This window comes from Ostrinia furnacalis, unplaced genomic scaffold, assembly GCF_004193835.3.
Source record: "Ostrinia furnacalis isolate ACB-3 unplaced genomic scaffold, ASM419383v2 OfSCF7680, whole genome shotgun sequence".
NCBI lineage: Eukaryota > Metazoa > Arthropoda > Insecta > Lepidoptera > Crambidae > Ostrinia > Ostrinia furnacalis.
Window position 1 is genome coordinate 25,273 of NW_021137919.1, and position 27,327 is coordinate 52,599.

The 27,327-nt window shown below is 35.5% G+C and overlaps 1 protein-coding gene across 3 annotated transcripts in view; it reads right to left on the reverse strand.

Moving 5' to 3' along the window:
• LOC114365899 (facilitated trehalose transporter Tret1) overlaps nt 1-24,439 on the reverse strand; it is a 29,518-nt gene extending 5,079 nt beyond the window's left edge. The window contains exons 1-2 of one of the 3 annotated variants that reach the window (XM_028322603.1): nt 24,169-24,439; nt 279-323 (exon numbers count right to left, since the gene is read on the reverse strand). In XM_028322603.1, the coding sequence (XP_028178404.1) occupies nt 279-299 (21 nt within the window). In that variant the 5' untranslated portion in view covers nt 300-323; nt 24,169-24,439. Of the gene's footprint in view, nt 1-278; nt 324-489; nt 500-19,485; nt 19,578-24,168 lie in introns of those variants that run through there. The other 2 variants (XM_028322604.1, XM_028322605.1) reach the window with 2 other exon arrangements.
• Between the last annotated feature and the right edge of the window lie 2,888 nt (nt 24,440-27,327).

Sequence of the window (27,327 nt, forward strand, 5' to 3'; positions counted from 1 at the left end):
GCCTTGACCATAGCGAATCAACCTGATAAGTACCTAACTGATATTTCTTTTGATATAAATGTAGACCAACAAAAAATACTTGTTGAAGCTGAATATAATAATACTTGGAATTATAAAAAGCCAGTCTACCAAAGTTTATGCTTGATTATTACAACAGTGATCACGAACCTGAATAATTAGTTTTGTTTACATTCAAATTGCAATTAAATTATTTTGTTTTTTTTATAACCGTTGTATGGCTAGGTTAGTTATTAAACTATGAAACATGCACACATTACCTGTTTTACAAACGGGTTCATGGTAGCGCTTCATGCAGGTGCAATCTGAAACAAAAAGTAATTATAAATACAGAAGCATTAAAATGTATCAGTTAATTAATTAACTCCATAGTCATCTAACATGGCACCTAATCTTTAACGTGACCTCCGAAGCTCGAAATTACTTTCAAACCTACCTTGCGGGTGTCTATGGGCGACGGTAATCACTTACCATCAGGTGATCCCTCTGCTCGTTTGCCTCCTGTCACATAAAAAAAAAACCTGAAATACCCTAACCATTGCATCGTTCGTTCGTTTCAGCCAAATGACGTCAATTGCTAGACAAAGCTTTCCCTCTAAAGCAGGGGTTCCCAAACTTATTTTGTGTACTGCTTACTTTGAGAATAATCTATTTTTAGCGCATCCCAAGTAACATTCGGGGTTCTATATAGTATGTCTAGTCGTTCACATGTACTCCACAAGCTGTGTATGTCAGCTGTATACGAGCTGTATAGCTTGCTATAATGCTTTTATAGAACCAGTTTGGGCACAAATTAGACAGCCTTAAGTTCACTATGGCTGTACATTAGCAGTATAACAGCATTATAATAGCAGTTTAAGTAGTAACATCGGACTTAAGGCGATTAGAGTCCTCAATGACCTTGGGCGTTTGACCTTCAAGCCGCGCGAGACACCCGCGCACCCCGCACGAAAACTCCGATTTGACACCGATCAAAATTACACGGGCATAAGTAGATACAGAATAGAAGCTCTTTTTTCATGACATTACTGCCTATTATTTTAAACTTGAATTGATGAACCTTGATGTCGATGTCATTTAACGCGGCGTAAAGGTATTTAAAAAAATTACACAATCCGTGAACATTTTGTACGGGATATTTTTTTTTAATTTTTTCGTAAATTTTCTAATGTTTTTGTCGGTTCAGCCGTTCTCGAAATTTGAACATGTAATATTATGTAGGTAACTTCGGGTGGAATCTTGCAAGCTGAATTTGTTAGACCAACTTCCTGACGACAACTGTAGGTATTGGAACACATAGTAGTATTGTCTATGGTTTAAAAAAGCAAATGTTTCTTCTTTTGTCTATTGTCACTTATGAATAATAAACTGAAAATGTGTTTAATCTCGTCTTTTTATTAGAAATCCTTCAACAACTGATTGAGTTAAAATTTTGGATATACCTACATGTAATTCGGATGACAATGCAATATTGTGATGACATGGAGTCGATCTGATGATAGAGCTGGAATGCCAGTGGCCCTATAGCAACTCCGGGATTAAACGATTCCATCGAGTTTAGGCTCGTTTGATTTGTATTTATTTATTTATATAAATATAAGTAAGTAATATTATGTAAGTAAGCTACTTTAAAAATCACTAGTACCTACCTACTTCAATTCTCAAAGGCAAACAGGGTCTGATGATGAAGCTGGAATGTGGCCGTAGGAATAGTCTAGTTTCTTAAAAAAACACTTTTAGTCCGTCAATTACACTATGAAAAAATATTGCAAACAAGTAATTACGAAGTTATGATGCTATGAAATTCCGCGTGACGTCACAAATCGCAACAATTTTAAGCACGCCTTAACGTCATGGGCCTCTTCTGAACTTTGGCGCGCTGTATCTCTTTAAATTTTCATAAGTTAAAAAAAGTGAAAAATACATTTAAAGTATTTTTTTGGTAAGTTGACCGACGGACTAATTCAAACTCTTGCTTTACCCAGGAAACATCACTATTCTTCGAAATTATTACGAGCTAACATAACGAAAAATCTTTGCTACTACGCCGCAGCAAATTCCGCATCATAAATAAAAAAATAAATTAAAAGAAAAACCTTTTTTTAAAAACAAGTTTTTGTATGCTAATAATTTTAGTTTCATGACATGCTCCTAAAATTCATCATCTTATAAGAGGATTTCAGTTTTTATCGCGTATAAACTTTTTAATTATTATAGCCTATAGGTACGTTTCATGGTTAGGTAATTTAGGGAAGTTTATTTGCTCTTAACATGAAAAATATGGTATCAATGTACTGTGTACCTATGCATCTTCAGTGGCAACAACAAGGTCTATTGAGTACCTATAGTCTACTAAAGGCATGAAATAAATTAATTTTCACCAAAAATTAAAACCAACTCCAAAACGAATCACCAAAAGGTAGGCTGTCACCGTTCTATTAAAATGCTAGCTCTATAACATCGTACAAGTAGGCCGTTAAACAGCGGTTGCCGTATCTCTACCCTCCTATAATGCTCTTAGTCAGACGGCTGACTAAAGGATAGTTGTTAGAGTATTATAACACCAACAATCGTATAAAAGTATAACTCTACACTAGTCTACACTCCTATAAGTCCCTTAGACAGGTATAGGTGTAATTAATTGCAATAATACAGCTTATACATCACGAGTGAACTGTACTAATGCTTTAAGTACACATTGGAACTAAATGTGAACTCTTAAATGGAGTAAAATGCTACTTGGGATGTAGTCGAGTGCTCCAGTCGGTGTCTAAGAGTCCTCCTAGTAGATGAAATTACAAATCGCCCCCCAAACCTGTACACGACGCCCTAATTTTTTTCTGGGTCGTCCATCATTTAGGTCTGCAGCGCTCACAAGAGGGCGTTATCGCCCACTTTGGGAAGGCTTCTATAAAGTATACGGATCTTAATTATATGGAGCACAAATATCTACACTGGGTGCTTTTACACTCTATGCGTTGTCCTAATTTGGAATCAAACCCAGAACCTCCCAGTCGAGAGAGTCACTCCCACCCTCTAATCATTTTTAGAGGCAAGGCGATGACCCGATAAGGAACTGACGATTCATCAAGTCGTAACGCCCGATGGTGTTACGACACCATCACGAAATGCAATTATAAAACAGCTGACAAGTGCAACTGCCGATGCATTTCCCATGTTATTGATTCGCAGCACGCATACAATGGCCGATGGTGGCTGTCGCAAGCGCGTGCGCAACACGCAACAGTAAATCAAATATCGATTGATTGAGCGTTGAATTCTAAAACGAGAAATCCAGAACACGTGCTGTTATTGGTTCTCGAAAGTTCTGACAATGAAGAGCACTTTTTCTTCAATTTTCTTACTTCCCAAGTGCTCTGCTTTTTTTTATACACAACGAGGAAGCTCTTGGCCTGTATCTCACCTGATGGTAAGTGATGATCAGGCCGAAGGTGAAAGCGAGCTTCACCCGGAATCCTCAACCACAGAGGAACTGGCTATCTTACCTCTAACTGCCGGAACACAACAATGCTGTTAACATTGTGGTTATGGCGACAAACTTAGGTAAGATGGTAGTAGCTAGCCAGGCGGACTTAGAACAAGCCCTACCAACAACCAATTTTCATCTTTTCATCACTGGCCTATTTATGTCCCGAAGCAGTGGTAGGGTTAACTAATACTGGGACATGTAAAAGAGCTTTTTAAAAGCCTTTTTGGTGAAAAAAAATCTACGATTTCTTGTCGTGATTTTTCAGACAGCATTTCAGGCACCAATTTTCATCTTTTCATCACTGGCCTATTTATGTCCCGAAGCAGTGTACGTGGACGTGTAAAAGAGCTTTTTAAAAGCCTTTTTGCTGAAAATAATGATCTATGATTTCTTCTCGTGTTTTCAGACATTTTTCAGGTTCGTTAGGATAATCATAATGATCATAAACTGATGTGATTTCATAAAGCTCAGCTTCTGCAAGCGGCTTTGTCCGCTAGGATTCAATTTCAGAAAGCTTTTAGCTTAAAAGCTTTAGGTATCGCACCTCTCTTTACTTTACAATATTAAGTATTTCTTATGAAATCGTTTCATCCCCTTGGGTCTATTCTACGACAAAATGAAATACCTAGCAGGTCATGTCCTTCTCAAAAGTCCAATTTACCCTGCAAAATTTTACAGAGCTGGTTTAATTCAACGGTTTAGACGTGAAACGTAACGTACAGACAGAGTTCTTTCGCATTTGTAATAAATCAGACCTACAGTAGGCCTAAGATGCGCTCCGCGAATAAGCGATTATCACGCCATTTTATCGATTTTGCCCATACATTTTGACGTCGCTAAAAGTAATCACGGCGCGCATCTTAGGCCTATAGAACAGCTATAGGCATGTTGAACTGTATTGTTTGTACGTAGGTAGTTCCTATGCTCAAGTACCTAAAAAAGTTGATACAAATATCAGTCCAGACATTCTCAGCACGCAGACCAATGATATTATATCATTGACGCAGACACAATGGGCAATGGGGTTGTCGCAAGCGCCTGCGCAACTTTACGAACGACGAACGTCGTAAATCAACAACCAATTACTTATTCCCTTTTGGATTTTTTATTGACTTTAGAGTCATTGCGTATCTACCACGACATGGTACGAGGTGCCAGACATCTACGAGTACAACTTTATTTATTTATTCGTTCGTTTCAGCCAAATGACGTCCACTGCTGGACAAAGGTCTCCCCCAAAGATCTCCATTGCGCTGCCCGCATCCAGGCACTTCTCGCTTCCCTTCCTAAAGTACTTCGTAGAGCACAACTTTAAATTCAAGAGAGCTAGTAACAAATTCTAATTGGATAGTGTTGAGGTAGTATATTTTTAAGCCACTTTTTACCGATCACAAAAAAGGACGTTCTCAACCTCTTTTTTTATTTGGGCTGACTATTTTTAAATTAATGATAAGTGCTATGTAGGTACTTATCTGTTTTAAAGAGCAAGAACAGGATAAATGTGCTCTTTTATTTAAGTTTGCTCTACATTCTATTACTGAAGGCAGGTGCCCTTTAAAAAACCAGTCCCAACCCAACCTATCTCACAGCCAGTTAGTTGCAGAAAGCGGTCCCTAAAAATATCATTAGTTAATGAGTCATTACTAATTAGTTCATTAAAATAAAGACGTTGCACAAAACATTAACAGTCCCTTATAAAGGTCCTTTAGTTAAGGAATATTTAAAGGTGCCATTAAAAAGTATTGCCAACACTAAAATTAAAATTGAACGATATGAATGAATGATATGCGTTTCGTTCACTTATATGTTGACTTTGTTAATGTAAAATCAATGGAAACAGTGGGTCTAGTCAAAACGCACTTTAAAATCGCAAACCCATCGCAAACCAGTCGCAAACAAACAGACAAATCGCAAAAGAGGTCGATAACAAAAAAGACTTAGTCAAACGGCAAAAAATCGAATCGCAAAGCCCTACCTATCGATAATCGAAAGACTGGATTGAAATTTCCCATACAAAGGCTTAGCCAACATGCATTTAAGACTCAATCAAAATCGAATCAAATCGCAACACCCGCCATTTTCATTGCGATTACTTAAACCCCGGTGATAAGCTTCGATTATATCGAAAACCAATAGGGTGAGTTGCACCACCTAACTTTGACCGTAACTATGACGTTAACCGGTGTTTTTTGTATGGAGTTTGACAGATTTTAGACGTTTGTCAAAGTTAAACTAAGATGGTGCAACCCACCCTAAGGCTGTTTTGTTTGACAAATCCGTATCGCGATGTCGTTTTGACAGCTAATTTGACAGCGAAGCATAGACGTAAACAGAGAGCAGAAAGAAGGAAGAAACTAATTTAAAAAAAAAAGCTAAAGAAAGTAAAAACAATCGCAAAGTAATAGACATTTTTTAAATTTTATTCGATTTTGAATGAACTTTTATGTCGCCGCGTCGTTGGTGGTTCAATGTGCATTTTGGCTGCCATTTTCCGATCGAATCGAATTACTGGTGACGCGGCGACTGACATTAGTGAAAACTTCCTATTGGTTTGCGATGGCATTTTGACTAGACCCACAGTACGCAAACGTCAAGGTTCTATAGTCAATGTCAAATTCCGTGGTGATTTTGGCGCGTCTGCTGCCTGTCATCTGTTCTGCGTGCGTCTGCCTTTAACCCTTAATCAAATAAATGTAGATATATTACCACTTCGTTTACTTTTAAAAAAGGATCCCATGGTAATACTTAAAAGATTTGTGGTCACTTATTTAACCCTATACTTGGCAACGACGGTTTTGGTTAATATTTGTGATTTACACTATAAATATTGGATTTATGACGAGTAAAAATCATGTAAAAATTACGAAAAAAAATCTTAGGTATGTAGTTATGGAAATATAGTATGTATCTTTAAGTGCACATTGCCAGCTTTGTAGTAAATTAAAAAATGGTTTATTTGTTAGTAGAAATTAGTTATTTAAAATTAAAATTAAGCATTTAATGCAAATTACTAGTTACAAAACCTTAAGCTATTACTTATTTGATAAATTAAAAATAAATATCTTTTACAAAAAACTGAAAACAAATTAAAAAAAACACTTCAAAGTCTGTAACGCCTTGCAAGTATAGCTGCATTTGGATGTATGAGAACCACTCCATAAGCATCGTTGGAGTACCTCCTGAAACTCAGACCCCTCTTACCATCCAGGAGAAGCAAATGCAGATAGAACACCATGGGAATCTTGCAAGACCATTAAAGAAATACGAGGGGTATTGATGCCAACTGGTACCGAACTGTGTTCACGTCTTTGATTGAAGATAATTAGATGTCCAACTTATAGTGGAAATGCAAGATAGCGGAAATGGATCTCTGGAACTCTCAGGGAAACTATGCAGCAGTCGAACTGGCTAAAATTCTTCAATCACCAGCTTTATAACCAGAAGCATGCAGCAGCCTGGACAGGCTGCTTGCTTTTAGGGGTGATTTGGGTTGGTTGGAGTAGGAAGATAACCACCCAAGAGAATCAGAAGGCTAAGTGCGGCTTCTAATTCATCAGCTGAAGTGTCACCGCTACTGACTTTCGACCTGGTTCGAGATTTTGGAACCATAAGCAGCATTTTGCGCGCCTGATTTTGTTGCTGCAGCACTAAGTTGTCCAAAAAACAACGATTCTTTATTAAAACTCACATCAGCATATTATATTTTACAGCTTTAAATATTATTAACTAATAACATATCCCTTTTTTATAAGTAATAAAGTAAGTAAGTAATAAAGTCTTTATTGTGTATGAACAAAGGTTACAAGGGTTCTTATAAAATGCGATAAAATCTATGAAAAAATAATAATATAAAGTCAACGAGAATCTGGCAAGGTGTCTTTAAAGATACATTCAAAATTGAAAGTAAATTATTACGTATCTGACAATGTGCATTTAGAGATACATTCGGATAATCCGCATCGTCAAGAATAATTATACAAGTTTTGGGATGAGAAAACAGCACTATCGTCAAGAAACATTTATTTACTATGCATATTACTGCAAATAATCATCAATATTCCTTAAAAAAAACACCGAAAATAATAAAAATTATCAGCCGGTGCGTAGGCGCTTGTCAACGGTCTGACATTTTGCATATTACTGTTAAATCTGTGCAGCCTGTAGAGATTCTACAGGGTGACAGGTAAAGCGATACATTCCTTGAAAGGGGTTAAAGTAGAGCTTATTTGCAGTCATTTAAGTCATATGACACCATGTCCGAAATTTGTTCATTTCCAAGTTATTCAAGATTTAAGTATTTTTAAAAAAATCTCCAGTTTTTATGTTAAAATGTACCCTTGTAATGAAGAATACGGAATAATGTTAACTTTTTTGTTGTATTCGTATAGCTAAATAATAAGATTGACATTTTAAATTAAAATTTGCAAGAAAGAATCGTCATTGCTCAAGTAAAAGCTAAAAAACCATGTATTATCAACCGACTTCAAAAAAGGAGGAGGTTCTCAATTCGACCCGTATGTTTTTTTTTTTTCTATGTTTGTTACGCGATAACTCCGCCAATTATGAACCGATTTGAACAAATCTTTTTTCGGCGTATAGGTAATACCTCAAGGGTGGTCCCATTTAAATTTAATAATAAAAAAAACAACCCCCAAGGGTGGAAAATTGGGGATGAACTTTTTTATACGCAATATCTCCGCCGATTTGAAACCAATTTGAACGATTATTTTTTTGTTGAATAGGTATTATCAAAAGGGTGGTTTCATGCAAATTTGAAGAAAATATTTCACCCCCAAGGGTGGAAAATTGGGGATGAACTTTTTTATACGCAATATCTCCGCCGATTATGAACCAATTTTTTTTGGTCTCAGTGTACTGCCTACCTTCAGTGGTAACATCAAGGTAATAATTAGTTAACTAAAAAGCAAGAAATAAGTAAAATTTTATAAAAAAAAATAAAACCGACTCCAAAAAACCTACACTAAAACGTAGAAAATAATTACTAATTACCTACTTATTTATTAGGACGAATTATTAATATTTATGTAGGTATACCATGATTGATACTTCTGGAGTCGGTGCCGACAAACTTTACATGTTTCATAATCTTGGCACCGACTCCAGAAGTATCAATCATGGTATACCTACATAAATATTAATAATTCGTCCTAATAAATAAGTAGGTAATTAGTAATTATTTTCTACGTTTTAGTGTAGGTTTTTTGGAGTCGGTTTTATTTTTTTTTATAAAATTTTACTTATTTCTTGCTTTTTAGTTAACTAATTATTACCTTGATGTTACCACTGAAGGTAGGCAGTACACTGAGACCAAAAAAAATTGGTTCATAATCGGCGGAGATATTGCGTATAAAAAAGTTCATCCCCAATTTTCCACCCTTGGGGGTGAAATATTTTCTTCAAATTTGCATGAAACCACCCTTTTGATAATACCTATTCAACAAAAAAATAATCGTTCAAATTGGTTTCAAATCGGCGGAGATATTGCGTATAAAAAAGTTCATCCCCAATTTTCCACCCTTGGGGGTTGTTTTTTTTATTATTAAATTTAAATGGGACCACCCTTGAGGTATTACCTATACGCCGAAAAAAGATTTGTTCAAATCGGTTCATAATTGGCGGAGTTATCGCGTAACAAACATAGAAAAAAAAAAAACATACGGGTCGAATTGAGAACCTCCTCCTTTTTTGAAGTCGGTTGATAATACATGGTTTTTTAGCTTTTACTTGAGCAATGACGATTCTTTCTTGCAAATTTTAATTTAAAATGTCAATCTTATTATTTAGCTATACGAATACAACAAAAAAGTTAACATTATTCCGTATTCTTCATTACAAGGGTACATTTTAACATAAAAACTGGAGATTTTTTTAAAAATACTTAAATCTTGAATAACTTGGAAATGAACAAGTTTCGGACATGGTGTCATATGACTTAAATGACTGCAAATAAGCTCTACTTTAACCCCTTTCAAGGAATGTATCGCTTTACCTGTCACCCTGTATACTGTGTAACACAATCTGTAGTATTTGGGCTAACATTATATTAAAAAAACATTTGAAAATATTTTTTGGTTTCTCCCCCATATTTTTGTTTTGGTCAACGTATCTTTAAATGCACAATGCCAAGAAAAGGGTTAAAATTTTAAATATATTTTTTTACTTATCTATGCCATTTTACAACTTTTCAACGTCATTTGTCACTGTCAGGTAATGTCAAAGTCAACCAAACGGTTTTGGTGTGAACAAGTTCTTACCGCGCGTTTTTGGTATTTTTGAAACTTTGTTCAACGAAAATTCTGATAAGTGTTTTTTCGATTCAAATTCCTAAACTATAACATTTATTGCATAATCTCACTCATAGACAGCGTCTGCAATTGATTTATTCATATAATTTAGACATTTTAAAGAAGTGGTAAATAGTTTACCACTGTCCAAATCCCGTCATGACAAAAGTTTCATGATATAAAAAACTGTTGTTTTTTGTATGTGCACAAATAAAACTAAATAAATATTTGGAGAATTTTTTCTTATAACTATTTACATAACGTTTTGACGTTACGTAATTAGTGAATTGTTAGCTTCAGAATCAAGGTAAGCATAATAATTGTAAGCATAATAACTAATATTAATATTTTTTAATTCCCAAAATATTTAGTAAGATATAGGTAGAACCAAGAGAAAGTCACTAGTCAAGAACCAAAAACAAACCAAGATCGACACTGGTAACTATTTTACCACCAACATTTAATAATTGGTAGTCATGAATGGATAACACTGGTCAACAAAAAATCAAAATGAAAATGGTGCCGAGATTCTGTTGATAGTTTATTATTAAGTGTGTATTAGTAATAATAAAAATATTTTTCTTTTTTTTTTCCTACGTGTAGTTTTGGATCTACCCTCAGTTTTAAAATTTAGCTTTAATCGGTACTTTGGTTGCACAGTTTGTAGTGTTCTCGGTACATTTTTATAAATGCATTTATTTTAATATCATGTCTACAACTCTACATTGCCAAGAAGTTGTCTCAATAATCAAAATGTATTTTTGTTACATTGGTGGTGTGTACACAGTTAAAAAGTTCAAAAATTCAGGCAAGATTTTATTAAAAGTGCTTATTTTTCTTACTTTCAGTCGGAAATTGTGGTTGTATTCAAGCCATGGATACCCAAAATTGTTTTTATAATCTTCTGTGAATACTTAAGGCAATGTTACAATGGTCAAAGAAGCCGTAACATGAAGTTCAGAGTGGAGAAAGTGAGGAAAGAACAAAAAAAATCCTAGTTTGAGCATATTTTTTTTTTAATTTTTTTTTTATGTGACAGGAGGCAAACGAGCAGACGGATCACCTGATGGTAAGTGATTACCGTCGCCCATAGACACCCGCAGACCCAGGGGCGTTACAGGTGCGTTGCCGGCCTTTAAGGTAAAGATACGCTCTCCTCTTGAAAGCTTGCAGGTCGTATCCGTCCGGAAACACCGCAGATGACAGTCCATTCCACAGTTTGGTTGTACGGGGCAGGAAGTTAGTATTAATTTTTTAAGTAATTTTTAATGGTCCATAAATAACAATATTAATAAAAGATTCTGATTTCTTAAGTTCGATGGACTATTTGGAACGATTTGCATAGATTTTGTTAATTGAAATTAAAAAATTTTTTTCGGAAATCACTAGTCCAGTAACTACTCTGAAATTGTGAGACATGCCTTAAAAACTCAGGATGTCATAATTTTTATCAAAGAGCACTACCTCCACAGTCATCTTTACCTATAGCATGCTTGACTTGGGTCACTATAGCATGCTATAGCTAAGAATAGGGAGAGCGATGCTGTCAAGACCTAAAAACCATTAGAAGAGAGGTACCAAGGCAGATGGGATCGGTATATGATGGCTGATTACTGCTGGAGGATGTAACGTGATAGTTCCATTACACCTCATTCACAAAAGTCGTGAAAAATAAAGTTTTTAAGCATTTCAAAATATTATAAACGCTGATTTTGGTGAAATTTTGTATTTTTCTATACACGTCAAAATCTAGAAAACCACACGTAGGAAATCAACAAATTTGCTACTAAAGCAACCAGCATAAGGTCCTCAATCAAAAAATATATACAGTTCCTTGGCACCAAAACCACTGTTGACCAGTGTAATGGTAAATTATTTACCACCCAAAAAACTACCCCGTCCCCTATTTTTTATTAATTTTGATCAAAAATATGAAATAAGTGACCCACAATTACCCAAAATCCACTTCAACTTTGTAAAAAAAATGCATACCAGCCAGCTCGCATTTTTTTTTACCCACAACGAGGAAGCTGACCTGTATTTCACCTGATGGTAAGTGACGATCAGGCCGAAGGTGGACAGGAAGCGAGCTTCACCCGGAATCCTCAACCACGGAGGAACTGGCTATCTTACCTCTAACTGCCGGAACACAACAATGCTGTTAACATTGTTGTTATGGCGACAGACTTAGGTAAAATGGTAGTAGCTAGCCAGGCGAACTTAGAACAAGCCCTACCACCAACCAAACCGAACAGAAAAATCTGCCCCCACTGGGAATCGAACCAGGGACCTCTGCATCTGAAGCAGGTGGTCTTACCACTAGACCACAGAGGCGGTTGAATAAGGGTTAAATCTTTGTGGATATTTTTGTTTCTTTTCTATTGTTAGAATAATAAATTGAACAAACTGTCAAAATAGACGCTCATTTAGCGCTAATGACGTTTTGTGCAACGCAAAGCTAATGTGCAAGATTGACACTTCATTACTAAAATTTAATGAGGCATTAAAATCTTTGTTAATGTTGGTTTGTGCAACAAGTTAATGATTCATTAGAGTTTAATGAAATCATTAAAATTTAAAGTCTGTTTCTGCAACTGGGTGTTACTGTGGTAATTATAAACCAAAAACCGACCAAGTGGTAACTGTAACTCGCATAAATACGGTTCCGTATGATAAGTATTTTCAGTATCATATTAAAATGAAGTTAAAAACTAAAAAAAATCGAACTAAAGAGATGCAACTCTTAACGCTAGAAATTTTCATAACTGTATAAACATGTTTTTGGAAGATAATGGAACTCTAAAAAGATAAAATATAACTAACACAAGTATAATCTTAAGTAACGCATAAGATAAGAAATATTAATGTAAATGTAGCGTGCGCATTTCCAGTGCTGCGTTGATTCAGAAATACGAAAAATTGCATGTTTTATAAACTCGATTGTTCAGATAAACTCTGTGTAAGTTAGGTAGGTACTTACGTGGTGCTAAAATATAATGATTTTATGAAATTTAAGTAACACTAGCTCATTAAATAAAGTACCTATTTACATAAATTATTCACGTTTTTGCACGCTACAGATTATAATTTTAAACAGATAAAATATTATTTTTCTTTCTTTTATATTTTCTGTATTGATATCATTTTAAGTCTGACTAAACTAATTTTTAACGCTATTCATATACTTATTATGCATATCTAGAATGTACCTAATACCACAGAATAATAATAAGTACTACGTACTAATACCTATTATGTAAGTATTTAAATTTTTCTGCATTATAAATCGTTTGTCTTCGCTACATATTTATGTTATAGCATAATCCTTCCTCGAACCTTCCTTGAGGTTTAGCATAAAATGAATTTAATTACAAAATTAGAGCAATTTTGATATTTTATACCTTACTTAAGCAAATATTGTTTCTCCATATGAACATGTCACATGTCACACCCCCTCTTCACCCCCTCGGGGGATAATAATTATCGAATAGTTTTCATCCTGAAAAATATTTCCAGGATATTCCAGGAAAAATCGTGGGTTCGAGTCCCGCCTTAGGTACTTAGTTCGATTATTTCAAGTTGTTTATTTAAGGGATCATTGATTTCGTTTAAAAACTTTCAAGTTTGACGATGTGCTTTTTAGGGTTCCGTAGTCCTGACAAGGAACTCAAATTTTAAAATAACTTTATTTACCTAGTTAATTAGCTGTTGGTTTATTCGCGTTATAACTTCAGTATCCTTGATAAATCACTCAATAATTGTCTCAAGTCACGGCTGCAACAATGGCTTCCATAAATAATAATTATATTATAGCTTGCAGCTTTGCGTAGAATTTCATTTGCTTTTGTTCTAGAAGCGGTTGGACATTTGCTAGGTCCTTGCAAATCTCGGTAAACTGTAGTTGACTGGTAGATAATGCATTCTTTATTGGCATTGGCAAAAAATTAGTGCAAAAAGTTAAGTTAAATAAACGGAGGGTATGAGAATGGTGTCTACTGAAAGTTGAATTTAGAAAAGTTCAAATACTTACTGTCACTTACCATGCAAATAAATCAATAATTTGAGTTTAATACTCAAATATGCTTTGTTCATCTGGGTGAAAGAAGTGGAATTTTTAGTGTCCCCATTTAACCTCGGAACCATTTCTCCCAGGTGATATCACCCAGGTAAATTGACTCGACTATAGATTACCTTTGTTCACCTAGTAATTAATTCATCCAGGTCTTCGCATCTGTTCAAGGTGAACAAAGGTGACCGTTTAGTTGACTCTATCATCTGTAGTTACAATGAAGCTGGGTGAAATGGTTCCGAGGTGAAATGAGAACACTAAAAAATCCACTTTCTTCATCTGAGTGATAATAATCCACATAAAGAAGAGCACGTTTCAGTCAAAAATCTCAATTCAGAAACCGGACCTTTTGCTACTCGATAATTAATATTAATTGTTCTAGCACAATGTAGTGACGTATAGGGCCACTTCACCACTACACGCTGGTGTTGATTTATAGGAAAATACTTTATTAATTTAAAATATTTATTAGTGATTTGTATTGTAAAAGTAAAAGTAAAAGTAAACAATTTTTTATTTGACAAACAGAGCGACATCACATTTACATACAGTGTGAGTCACGTTAAAGTGTACATATCAAAATAGATGAAACTAGACCTATTTTTATAGACAAAAAAGAGGTAAAAAAAATTTGAGATTTTTTAAAAAAAAATTATATAATTTTTTTTCTTCCAATTACTTATTGTAAATAAAACGTAATAACTGTTAAACTAAGCGGTATATCCTGATAAAATAAAAACAGTAATAATGCTAAATAACAGGCGATACAAAAAAAATACATAAAATACACAACAAAAAAGGCCAACAAATAATAAAAAATGATACTTTTTGAAAAAAATCTGCTTTTAAATTCGTGTTTTTTTTGGTTATGTCTGCCCCTATAATGCCCCTATAACCGGTGGTTTTTATTACTTTGTATTATTCTCTATCGTATTACCTTCGTAAAACCAAAAATCGCATGTCTCTATCCCTATCACAACGTTTGCAATGATCGTTTGAACTAAGCCTTTCCGGGCGCGCCATTCAAAGCTTCGAAACTGAAAATGGCTCTACATTTGTGATTTTGATAAATACAAGTTAGATTTCAAATAAAAACAAAAGATTTCGAAGTAAAATAAGCATTTTAGTTAAAATTTAAATTGTCTCTACCTGTAGCGGAGAATAATGTTGTGGCAGGCCTTTGTTCAAACGATCATAACAAATGTTGTGATAGGTATAGAGACATGTTATTTTTGGTTTTACAAAGATAATACGATAGAAAATAATACAAAGTAATAAAAACCACCGGTTATAGGGGCATTTTTTGGAGAAATTTATAAAATAACCAAAAAAACACGAATTTTTAAGCAGATTTTTTTCAAAAAGTATCATTTTTTATTATTTGTTGGCATTTTTTGTGTATTTTATGTATTTTTTTAGTATTGCCTGTTATTTAGCATTATTACTGTTTTTATTTTATCAGGATATACCGCTTCGTTTAAAAGTTATTACGTTTTCTTTACAATAAGTAATTCAAAGAAAAAAAATTCTATAAAAAATTAAAAAAAAATCTCAAAAAATTTTTGACCTCTTTTTTGTCGATAAAAATAGGTCTAGTTTCATCTATTTTCATATGTACACTTTAACGTGACTCACACTGTATAATAGACAGTTTGACACCATACCCCAATAATTCTGAACCACAACTGTTTTAAAAAGACCTTACATTCAGGTCTTAAAAACTTAATTCATCTTAAATTACCTGTAAATTACGATTTTTGTTCGCATTGTAATTGAAAAGAGTAGTTTGATTGAGTTGACAAAATAGTGACGTCACTTGCTTGTAATGCCATACAAAATCTATGGGAGAGTTTCGTTTTGACAGTTTTAAAAAGTACGTCAATGAGGGCTATCGTTTTAGCGCTCACCAGTTGGCGCCACTGTAGAGTAAGGTCCTGTCACTTGCTAGTAGCGAAGACAGTGGCGCCGGCTGGTGAGCGCTAAAGTGGTAGGAGGACTATCGCATTTGCACTCATCAAGATGGCGCCACTGTAGAGTGAGGTCCTGTCAATCGCCAGGGGTGCCAACTGTTAAGTATAAAAACGATAGCCCTCATTGAGTGGTGGTGTCAACATGTCTATTACGCGCGACCGATAAGGATGGGTAGCTTGGGGTCATTGGACAAAATTCTACGTGCTCACAGACCGTGCTAGAAGTTTTTTTTTTCCCCTTTTTATATCTGCAATCGACTTAGGTCATAATCAGATGTTTTGTCTTGCTTTTTTTGTTTGTGTTCATGAGGAGGGGTATTCCAGTAAATTCTCTCCCTCGGTTTTTACTAATTCACGTAGCATTCCAATATTCAGTCCAAGCCACTAGCATCTTTGGTCCAACTGTAATATTTGCCATCTATTCAGTCTTGNTTTATCAAATAACCAAAAAAACACGAATTTAAAAGCAGATTTTTTTCAAAAAGTACAATTTTTTATTATTTGTTGGCATTTTTTGTATATTTCATGTATTTTTTTAGTATCGCCTGTTATTTTGCATTATTACTGTTTTTATTTTATCAGGATATACCGCTTAGTTTAAAAGTTATTACGTTTTCTTTACAATAATAACTAACAACCTTGTATTGCACTAATTACTAACAATCCTATTAACCCTTCGTACTAAGCTATACAGGGTGGAATTTTGTAATGCTACCATTAGGGAAAGTAAGTACTCTTAATACTGTAGATAGAATACTTAAAGAAAACATCCCTTCATTTTTTAACAGAAAGAAAACTGCATTCAAAGATTTCCGAATTTCTGTAAATCTTCTGTATAATAAAAATGAATTGCAGTTCGTTAGTCTCGCTAAAACTCGAGAATGGCTGGATCGATATCGCTGATTTTGGTTTTTAAATAATTGTTGTAGTCCAGGGAAGGTTTAAGCGGTGAGAAAAAATGGTAAAATTACGATTTGATTTCCACGCATACGAAGTCGCGGGCACAGCTAGTCTTCCAATAAATCCATGTCAATGAAATTAGCTTTCCAATGATTGAATTTTAAATGATTGGATAGATATACCAACCCCGGGCGATGTGATCATTGGGGGAGGCCTATGTTCAGCAGTAGACGTCTTGTAGCTAAAATGATGGGTAGGTATTGGTACTGAAATTAATGAAAAACTTTGAGAAGCACTGGTTAATTTAAGCAAATTCTTTTCAACTTAGAATTTGATGAAGCACAATTTAAAAAATTACGCTTCTCGATCTGGAAATTTAACGAACAATAAATTACAGCTTTTAGGTCGGTCACAGTCACATGCATGCATTATAAACGGAAAATTTTTAGGTATCATACGGTTAACGGCTTGGCATTTTATTCCATTTTTTATGTAAGATAGCTAAACTTTTGTCCAACTGCTTATTTGAGAAAATATATAAAACTAGCTGACCCGGCGAACTTCGTACCGCCTTAGCGTAGAGATTTTCTTAATATTTTTTTCCGTAAGAACCATCCTTGGACTTCCACAAACATTTAAAACAAAGAATTATCGAAATCGGTTCAGCCGTTCACACGTGATGCCGTGACAACGCGAAACGGGTTTCATTTTTATATATATAGATTACCCCGAAAATGTAGCCAGCAGTTGGCGAACAAGTTGGTAACAAAATGACATCATTACTGTGCAGCTGTGTTTTCATTTGCATCTCTGAAAACATGCAGGTGTACGCTTATTTATTATGACATCTACAAATATGAATAACAATACCTTTAGCACACAGAACTGTATTACAGCATTTTTGCGCATGGGTTATTGCCTTATTAATTACTTTTATTCCGCAAAACACGGAAAAGATGATTAAGTACGCAGTTGGACGGAAAATCTTCGTTCTATCGATATTCGAGAACTTTTTATCGTCGTTGATGAGTGAAAAGCTCGGGAGTACCAAAAACAAAATTTTTCAGAAGAGACAAAAAACCGTTCCCTGAATATTTTTATAAGGTTTTCATTGAACGCAATAGATGGCACTATAATCAATCAATCATTCCTTTCGATTAAAGGTGAGCTCGAAATGTGCGTTAGAGAGGTTTTCTTCGTTCGTTCGTTTCAGCCAAATGACGTCCACTGCTGGACAAAGGCCTCCTCCAAGGTTTTCCACAATGCACGGTCCTGCGCTGCCCGCATCCAGGCTCTTCCCGCGACCTTTACCAGATCGTCGGTCCACCTAGTAGGAGGCCTGCCCCAACGGTCATCGTCTCTACGAGCTATGTAAGGTTTTCTTACTTGAACATTAAAATGTTTTTGGTAAAAATTCGACTTACGAGGTTTTCACTCGTCAACGACGTTATGTGATGAGGACGAGGAAGACGATCGACGATGACGATCCGCTTCAAAGGCAAAAATTGGTATTGGCCTCAGCCATTCGTGTTTTAGCCATGTCCCTACTGAATGCATGGATTATTTACAACGAGGTAAATAAAGATGGACCATCCCTATTCTAGATTTCATGCGTAGGGTTTTGTGTTTCTTGGATGAAAAAATCGGAAGGCAAGGCAGGCAAACCTACACCCAGTACATCAGAACGCCTTTTACAACCTGTCAGGTTTGACAATATTGATCACTTCACTATACATACAGGGTGTCCCAAAAAGTAGTGTCAAGCCCAAGCCCAGAGGTAGAGCATCACTAGGGCTATCTAAATCATCCCCATCCATGTATGTTCCGCGATTTTTTATAGTTTTCGAGTTATGATTGTTTTAAATTTCTGTGCTAATTTGGTCACTGTGGCGCGATTCGCGAATAGTCAACTTACATGCCTGATTTTTTATTATTATTAGATGAATACTAGGCCTAGCTGATTGAGAAGTATTTACATCCACAACACGAATGTAAACTAAAATCGAAGAGGGACAAATAGAGGCTTTGCCAGGGACAAGATTGTAAAAAAAACTCTTACTTTTTGCGCTATTATTTTATACCTTATACTCTTGTTTTATACCTTACCATACAAAATAAGTTCCTAAAACTTTATGTTTAAGACTGTTTTGTTTACGGACAAATTTTTGAATAGGTCAGCTCTTTTTCTTATTATGTATCTACCTAATTGTTATCTTTTATTACTTCTGATCACATGTCCCCACTGTCATATTTATAGGACAGGCTGACTCAGCATTAAAGGTACTTTTTTATTTTTTTGTTTGTATTTATATATTTTTTCTTAGCTTATTATGAACTTAGTTTCAAAATTTGATTAAAAAATCCAAAGTTTTCGATGATTGGGAAGTAATGGGTTAAGATAAATTCTATCGACTTGTAATTGCTCAAATGCGGCTACTCTGAATTAATTATTACCTAATTCATTTAGAATTCTTATGAATGAAAGTTTTTCTTGAAGCTTAAAATATTTTTGGTAGAAATAAAATTAGGTACCTACCTATTAACATGCTTTATTATAAACTAAATTATTGTACCTACATAAAATGATAAATATTTATGTAGATTTCCTAATGTTTAATTTCTTTCAAATTTAAATGAAAACTTTAATTTAGAATGTAATTAAAAATAAAAGCCTGAATTAAAATTAACTCTTTCATATGTTACTAATTAAATAATTAAAAGTTCGCATCTCACCAAATAAAAATACACCTTTTGATCACTAGCACAGGCACTTTATTGGCACTACTCAACTTTAATTAATATTTATTTATTTAGTTATTTTAACTTTGTTCATACAGAACTGACTGTAGACTAAACCATTTACGTTCTGCGATCACGGTTTTAAGCTGCAATTTTTTTTCCTCATAGTAACCTTGACATTGGTGATAGGTTTCAAACCAATTCCAATTGGCCTTCATTTTGTATGAAACTGTTTTGAAGCACAGCTCCAACTATACTGGTGAACACTTCCAAACTTATAAGACCTGTCAAATGTATGAAGCTTTTAAAGCATGAAGATCTATTTATACTGGATCCAATTACAAAAGGTCTCTGCCCACGAATGACATATTCATACTTTAATTTAATTTGGGCGGATTCCGCCTAAGATGACCTCTGGTTTCTAAGGCGGATGTTCCCAACAAGGGGTCTTGGTAAGTTTGTCAATTTTAACTAGCTTACATTCCGGCACGTAGTATTATGGGAAATGCTAAGTTTGTGTTTATAAGGAAATCATTATAATTGTTTACTGAAATAATTTCACGCAGTAGGAAATTAGAAAACGATTACTTGTATGTAATATCGTCAGATACTTTTTGGCACCTAGAAGTGCTTATTTTTTCACTATAAAGTAGATACCTAATTAATATTTCATAGGGCTATTGTTAAAACGGTTAAAACAGCAAAATTCTATAAATTATTATATTTTTCTCAGATACGGAAATCATGTTTTTATTTTTTACTAGCTTTCCGCCCGCTGCGGCTTCGCCCGCGTGGAATTTTGTCTGTCACAGAAAAACAATATCGCGCGCGTATTTGCTCACCGTTTAGACCTACCCTGGACTACGACAAACATTTTAAAACCAAAATCAGCTCAATCGGCCCAGCCGTTCTCGAGTTTTAATCAGACTAACGAACATCAATTCATTTTTATTTATAGAAGATAGATAGATACATAGATTTTATAACTGGCCAATGGCGGCTTTGTAAGTAATTCTTTTTTTATTTGACAGCAAACACGCTTTGAAGAGTAGAAAAACCGCTAAGTAACTCCTACATTAACAACGAGTTCCATTGTTGGACAAACGGTAAATTTTTATTTCAATATTTAATTTACGTTAACAACTGAGTACTCAAAAAATATTCAAATGACTTACTTATCATGACTGATAGGAACTTTACGGTGTATTTTATTTCAAAAATTAAATAATTTAATTTTACTGTTATTAACTGAATATTAATTGGGTTTTCATCTTAGATTTATCTAATCTAATATTTTCAGGTTTAAAATGAAGAGTTTTCATGGAATTTGTTCCTTAAAGTGTTTGTTCCTTAAAAATATCAACTGCCCAAATTCTACTTTATTTTTTATGTGTATTATCTTTTGGTTTCTTCCGCCACTTCTTCTCAGCACCAGCCCTTTTAAAATGCTGTGGTTTAGGCGCAAAATGTCAAAAGCGCAAAAGTCCCGAAGTGGTGGAAGGGCAAGCTATAATACATATTTGGGACGTGTAAGTTGTCTGGACACTACTGGACAGGGCCTATGTACTGCATAAACTAGGTATTTGATAAATATTTTAACAAATAGTACAATGAAGTGAACGCAAACTTTTTTTTGTGTAATAATGACACTGAAAATCGGCGTTCACAACAAGTACTAAGATGATGATTGCAATAAAGCAAGCCATTTCTAGGTATTTGCAATCATGTAATTAGATAATTACACGGTTATTAATGTAGTAAAAATGATAAAACAATAGATCCGCCCGAAGGCACGGGGCAAGGTGATTGAACAAATTGTAGGTACCTATGCAAATCACAAATCGCTGACAGATAAATTACTTTACAAGATTGCTAACTGCATCTTTTGCTTGTTTCCTTTTCTAAAAATTTTACTGGGATCTGTTATCTAAATTTTTTTTAAGAATTTGTAGCACAAATTCCTAATAGTCCCGTTAACCCTTCGTGGTATGCTACGAGTAAATATGCGGTCTATTCCACTTTGATCACCTGGATTTGATCACTCAAGCGATCAAAGTCCACTTTGATCACCCGGGTGATCAAATCCAGGTGATCAAATAAATAAATGAAGTTCTTTATTGCTTCTACTTAAAAAAAAAAAAAAAAGTATATAAGTAGTATATCCGTTAAGCTAGCACCCATAACTCAAGCATTAAGTTGCTTACTTTGGGGCTAGCTGGCGCTGTGTGAAATTGTCCAAAGATTTATTTATTATTATTATTATTTATTATTCTACAACTTACTTAGCTAGTCAAAGCGGAATAGACTCGGATCACGAGTCGGCTAGTCCGACACCTTCACCGTTCGGCTATCGTCGCTTATTAGGTTATATTTATTTTGTTAATTCTGCATTTTATGTATATGCACAATTAAATCTCCAGTAGTTAATTATCCAGTTAATTACTACACCTTAAATGTGTAATGCAAATAATAACGATTTAAAATGTATATTTTTAACATTCCAAAATGCATTCAACCTGTATAATTCGAGCAAAAACCTAATTATCACTCTATTATAGTTATACTATTTATAAAACCGGTCTCCTTTTATTATAAAAAAAGAACTTAGTTTATGTAGGTACTTAATGTGTTAGTAGGGGTACTTACTTCAGGCAGAATAACTATTGAATTTTAATTAACTGTTGAACTGGATTTTCAATTATTTACAGACCAAAAATGCATAGGTTAGGTATTTGGTCAGTCTGCGATAGCTGAATTAAAACAAATAACGTTATCACAAAGCTTTTAAGTTATTGAAAGTTACTTTAAACTTACTCAAAAACAGTTTAGTGATTGCGATAAGGAATGGTGTTACAAGTGCCTAACTAAGTATGTTACTGTCGGCTGCAGGTCAACTGTCACATAATTGTGGTATTCCCCAATGTCTTTTGAACCTTTTGACATAGCAGTATAAGCCTCAAAATCAATTGAAGATATAATAATAATATGTGCCTTTATGTGCAAGTAGGTACAGGATGGTCCGAATAGTTTTACACGCACGAGTTTCTAAAGAAGGCAATAAATGTCCCATTTCTCCTTAATATTTACGTATTTGAATCCAATTTAATTAATTATGGAATGCAGTGTTACGGAAACTCTAGATTGCTGATTTCTAAGTAAGTAGATGTCCTTTTTTGGACGACGAGTAATTGAAATGGATTGCATTGCATTACTTTTACTAAAAAAGCTATAAACTGGTGGAGAGCATAGTGGGAACATGTTTACTGGAGTTCTGTAAAAATACTATTTATCTCTATTTTCTCCGTGTTTATGTTCGTAATCCGAAACGGCTGTACCGATATTGGTGGGACTTTCTGTATCCTGGCTATATGTGTTAAGGAGTAACTTGAAAAAGCATTTTTTGTCATGGAAATATGAACGAATTATGCGTGTCAGGCCGAAAAGCTCCAGGCTCCAGGAGCTTACACCTATTCATTCATTCGTTCCAGCCAAATGATGTCCACTGCTGGACAAAGGCCTCCCTCAGGGATGATGTTAACATGAGGCTAAAAAAGAAGAGCTGGAGGAGATGGCCCTAGAATGCTGGAGAGGACGCTTGGCCGTTAGTCAAGTCGGGCGTCGCACTGTGCAGGCACTTCTGCCTGTCCTAGCGGAGTGGCTGCGACGTCGGCATGGTCGTCTAACCTACCGGATGACCCAGCTACTGACAGGCCACGGGTGTTTCGGGGCCTTCCTTCACAGAATAGGCCGAGAAGAGGTACCAGGCTGCCATCACTGCAACCTTGACACTGTGGATACAGCTGAGCACACGCTCCAAGAATGCCCAGCTTGGGCGGATGAGCGTGCGGCCCTCAATATATGTATAGGAAATAACCTCTCTCTACCGGTCTTAGTCCACCATATGACCAACGGAGAGGAGGCGTGGCGTGGAGTTCTCACCTTCTGTGAAGCAGTCATTTCACAGAAGGAAGCGGCGGAGAGGGAGCGGGAAGCATCACCCGACGCACCCATTGCCCGCCGCCGACGTCATGGGCAAAGAAGGAGGCTCTATGACCTCCATCTGCCCCTTCCTAATAGGCCTCGGCCATCAGATACGGGGGTGTCTGGTGGCGTCTAAAGAGGCCGCGACGGCGCAGCACGTGTCCTGCGTGCCGCTCGCAGGAGGTTGAAGGCGTAATAACGCCTTGGTTGGGCTGGGCTTGGTTTAAGCGAGTGAAATGCCGAGCAGGGAACGCGGACGAATGCTTGAGGCAAAATGCCGATAGTGATGGCCCGCGTTCCCGACTCATATGGCTACCGAGGGCAACGTCAGGTTTTTAGTGGGTAGGCCCTGCCCTTCTGGCAGGGAGAACCCCACATAACCCACTAACCGCCCCCGCGGCTGGTGGGTATACAAATCAATGTATTTTCGACGAAAAAAAAAAAAAAAGATGATGTTAACATGAAGTAATGTATGTTCTTAGTAAATGCACACATAAAGAAAGTTCGCGGAAACGGCGCGGGCGCCACCTTATGTGTGGACACTAGTTCGATTCCAGTCTGGGTCAAACAAACCGAGCCTTTATTGACAAACGACTGGATAAAGCACAAGCACGTTTTTTAAAATGTGGCATGTGGGAGAAGTTCTCAGTACTACCAAGTACTAAGTACTGACTGGTTAACACGTTAAGCACCTACCTTTCTTAAAACCACGGATTTCACTTTCACATTGTCTTAACGATTACACAATACTGTTAAAAAAAATCGATCACATTTTCACAACTAACAGGTTTTAATAACTGATCGACAACACAAAAACAGAAATCAATAAAACACTAAATTGATGCGGAAGTGCGCTATTATTTTGAATTGCACCATAAAGTTCAGTTCTATTTATGAAAATTTAAAATTTAAACGCGGCTAGTGCGGGGAAAGTGCCTCGAGTCGAACGTTCGTTTTCTCTCGGGCGACCGTTTGACTGCTGTGATGCATCGAGTGAGGTTGCGAAATTGCTGTAGTGATGGTATTACGTTATTTTTCAACGAGTTTGTCCATGACATGAAAGATGGAAAATTGCTGGCATCAATAAGAATGGCTAAAGAACCGCACGTATAAAAAGGGTTTGGGAACAGAAATAGGGTTTAGGACAAAAAGTATCTAACGACAGGAAGATCAACTTCAGAAGATAATTCCGGAAACAATGGTTACTGCAGGAGATTAGAGCAGTTAGTACGGAATACGTAGAGTAGATCAGGTTAACGACTTGGTTAATTAGACACATAGGCGCAAGGTGATAAAATACATAAATCTAAATGCGAGTACATAATTTACAAAGTTAGAATAAAAACACGATTAAGGTAAGTGCCCCCTACTTCGGTATATTAAGGCACTTACGACTTTAACATTTTATTTAAAAATAACCAAGCATGATATCAGTATGAAAGCTTTTGTGTGCTAAACTTTGGTCTTTTGACAGTAACTTAATACATAAATAAAAGTTATATAGTTTGAACTTTTTTAAATATTAATGTTCTGTGGACCTCTTGTTTGGATCCTGTTTCGTGATAAAATTTTGCTCTAATTCTAAGTTCGTGAACTCATGTCCCCTATTTCGGGATAAGGTTTTATGGATCGAGTTAGGATATTTTAATAATGATTAAAGGTTTAATAAATTTAAATACGAAAATATACATTTAGAATAAATGAATTGTGTGAAATTGACGATATTACTTACCTGAAATATTTATGAGAAATAATGTGAGTCTAGCTAGGTACGTACCTACGTATAAAATTTTGATTTGTTAATTCTAACAATATGTGAAAATATTTATATAACCATTAGAAATGTGGGGGGGGGGGACTGCCCCCCCCCCCTTCGTACCCATGAAATTTTATTTGTTATTTCTGACGATAAGTATGTGAAAATATTTATACAATCCATTAGAAATGTGGAGGGGGGGAGGGGCGGGCTGCCCCCCCCCTTTCCCCTAATCCCATCTCTGCAGCTGCTTCAAGTGAGGGTAGCCCCCCTGAAAATAACCCCAGATACGCCAATGATTCATAATAAAAAGTAAGTAATTAATAATTTTTTTAGGTAGGTCAGTATTAAAAAAAACTAAAAAATATGTCGATTTCTTTGATGGTATGTATCATAAAAGTACCTAACACTATACATTTATATATCACGAACTTGGAAAAAAGAAACATTAATAGGTACGGTTTCTTGTTTCGTGATATTGATTATTCCAACAAGTAAAATTCATGGATTTTTGTCAAATTGTGTCAATTAACTATTATCTATCCCATATATTACACAAATAAACAAAGATAAATAAAACAAATCGAATTAAAACCAAAATTGCACTGGTAGTACTTATGCTAATTTATCTTAAAATTAGTCATTTATGTGAACTTCAAACTCGTGTCATATAAATTCTAGTGAACGAAACATATACCGAATTTAGATCATGAGAAACTTAAATAAATGCATTATTTGTTTCATAACTTACATTTAAATTATCATAAATAATTATTTAAAAACCAAGCATCAAAATGTTATCCATAATATCCTTGATTCGGTAGTGTCACGAAATAGGGGACACCCGAAAAATAATATGTATGCTATTTCGTGAGTCAATTAATCGCAATTTTAAAGGAATTCTACTTTTTTTTATAACTTTTTTCTAAGCCAAATCAATTGTCAAGGAACACATGAAACCACTATTACAAGTTTTATTCAAATGGGCGTTCCTTCGCCTTTCTATAAGCTTAAGAAATTGGAGTTCTAACCTTAGGGTGAGAGCAACCTTTGCACGCCGCACGGTTATTTTTGGCTCTCTGTGAGTTTGAAGCTTCGTATTGCTCTCATTTTTGGAGACACAATGTTGGTACTTGGTTTTTTAGATAGGTTAAATAATAGAGTTTTTGTAGTAATGAAGAATTTTTATAAATAATATTCCATTTGCTTATAATTTGAGCTAGAAAAAAAACTTACGAACTTACGTACTATCACGAACTACATAGTAGCCGTTTACCTTATCTGTTTTGTACTGCTGGCAAACGAGTATGCTGGTATCGTTGCCGTTGCTTTTGGGCATACATGCACAATCATATTTTCACCATTGTCACCGATCATCGATATCTCGATAACTTCATCGACTGCATCGATGTCCCCTCACTACCTCAGGGCGCGCACGCGCTGGTTTTTGTCCGCAATCATCGAGACGTTTGTGCAACTCGTACGTCATATTTTTGCACAAGAGCCTCTGACATAATAATGACTGTCCACACTATGGTCAATAAGCTATGGTGTGGTGATGGGACTTTGTCCCATAAAAAATCATGACATTTATTTACACATAGGCACACAGCTCGCACAGAGCTGATGGCCGCTGGGGCAGAAAAGTTCTCGAGTGTCGCTGTCGACCATGCACGAGCCGGCAGGCCTCCCACTAGGTGGACCGACGATCTGGTGAAGGTCGCGGGAGGTGCCTGGATGCGGGCGGCGCAGGATCAGTCTTTGTGGAAATCCCTGGGGGAGGCCTTTGTACAACAGTGGGCGTCATTCGGTTGAAACGAACGAAAGTTTTTAACTTGTCCCATTTAAACTGCTATGCTATGCTAACTCTAGGTATTTGGCCCTAGTTTACCGGAAAGGGTAGACAAAATGATGAACCGCATTGCAAAAAGATCATGGTTAACCCATCGATGCCATAATACGATAATATTCTGCGATATAAGCTTTCCTGCTGAGTGCAGAGACCGCCAGAATAATTTGTACAATGTGACATCTTTTAGTAATAAATACTTTTTTACTTTTACTTTTTACTTTTTTACTCTACTATGCAATACTTGTAG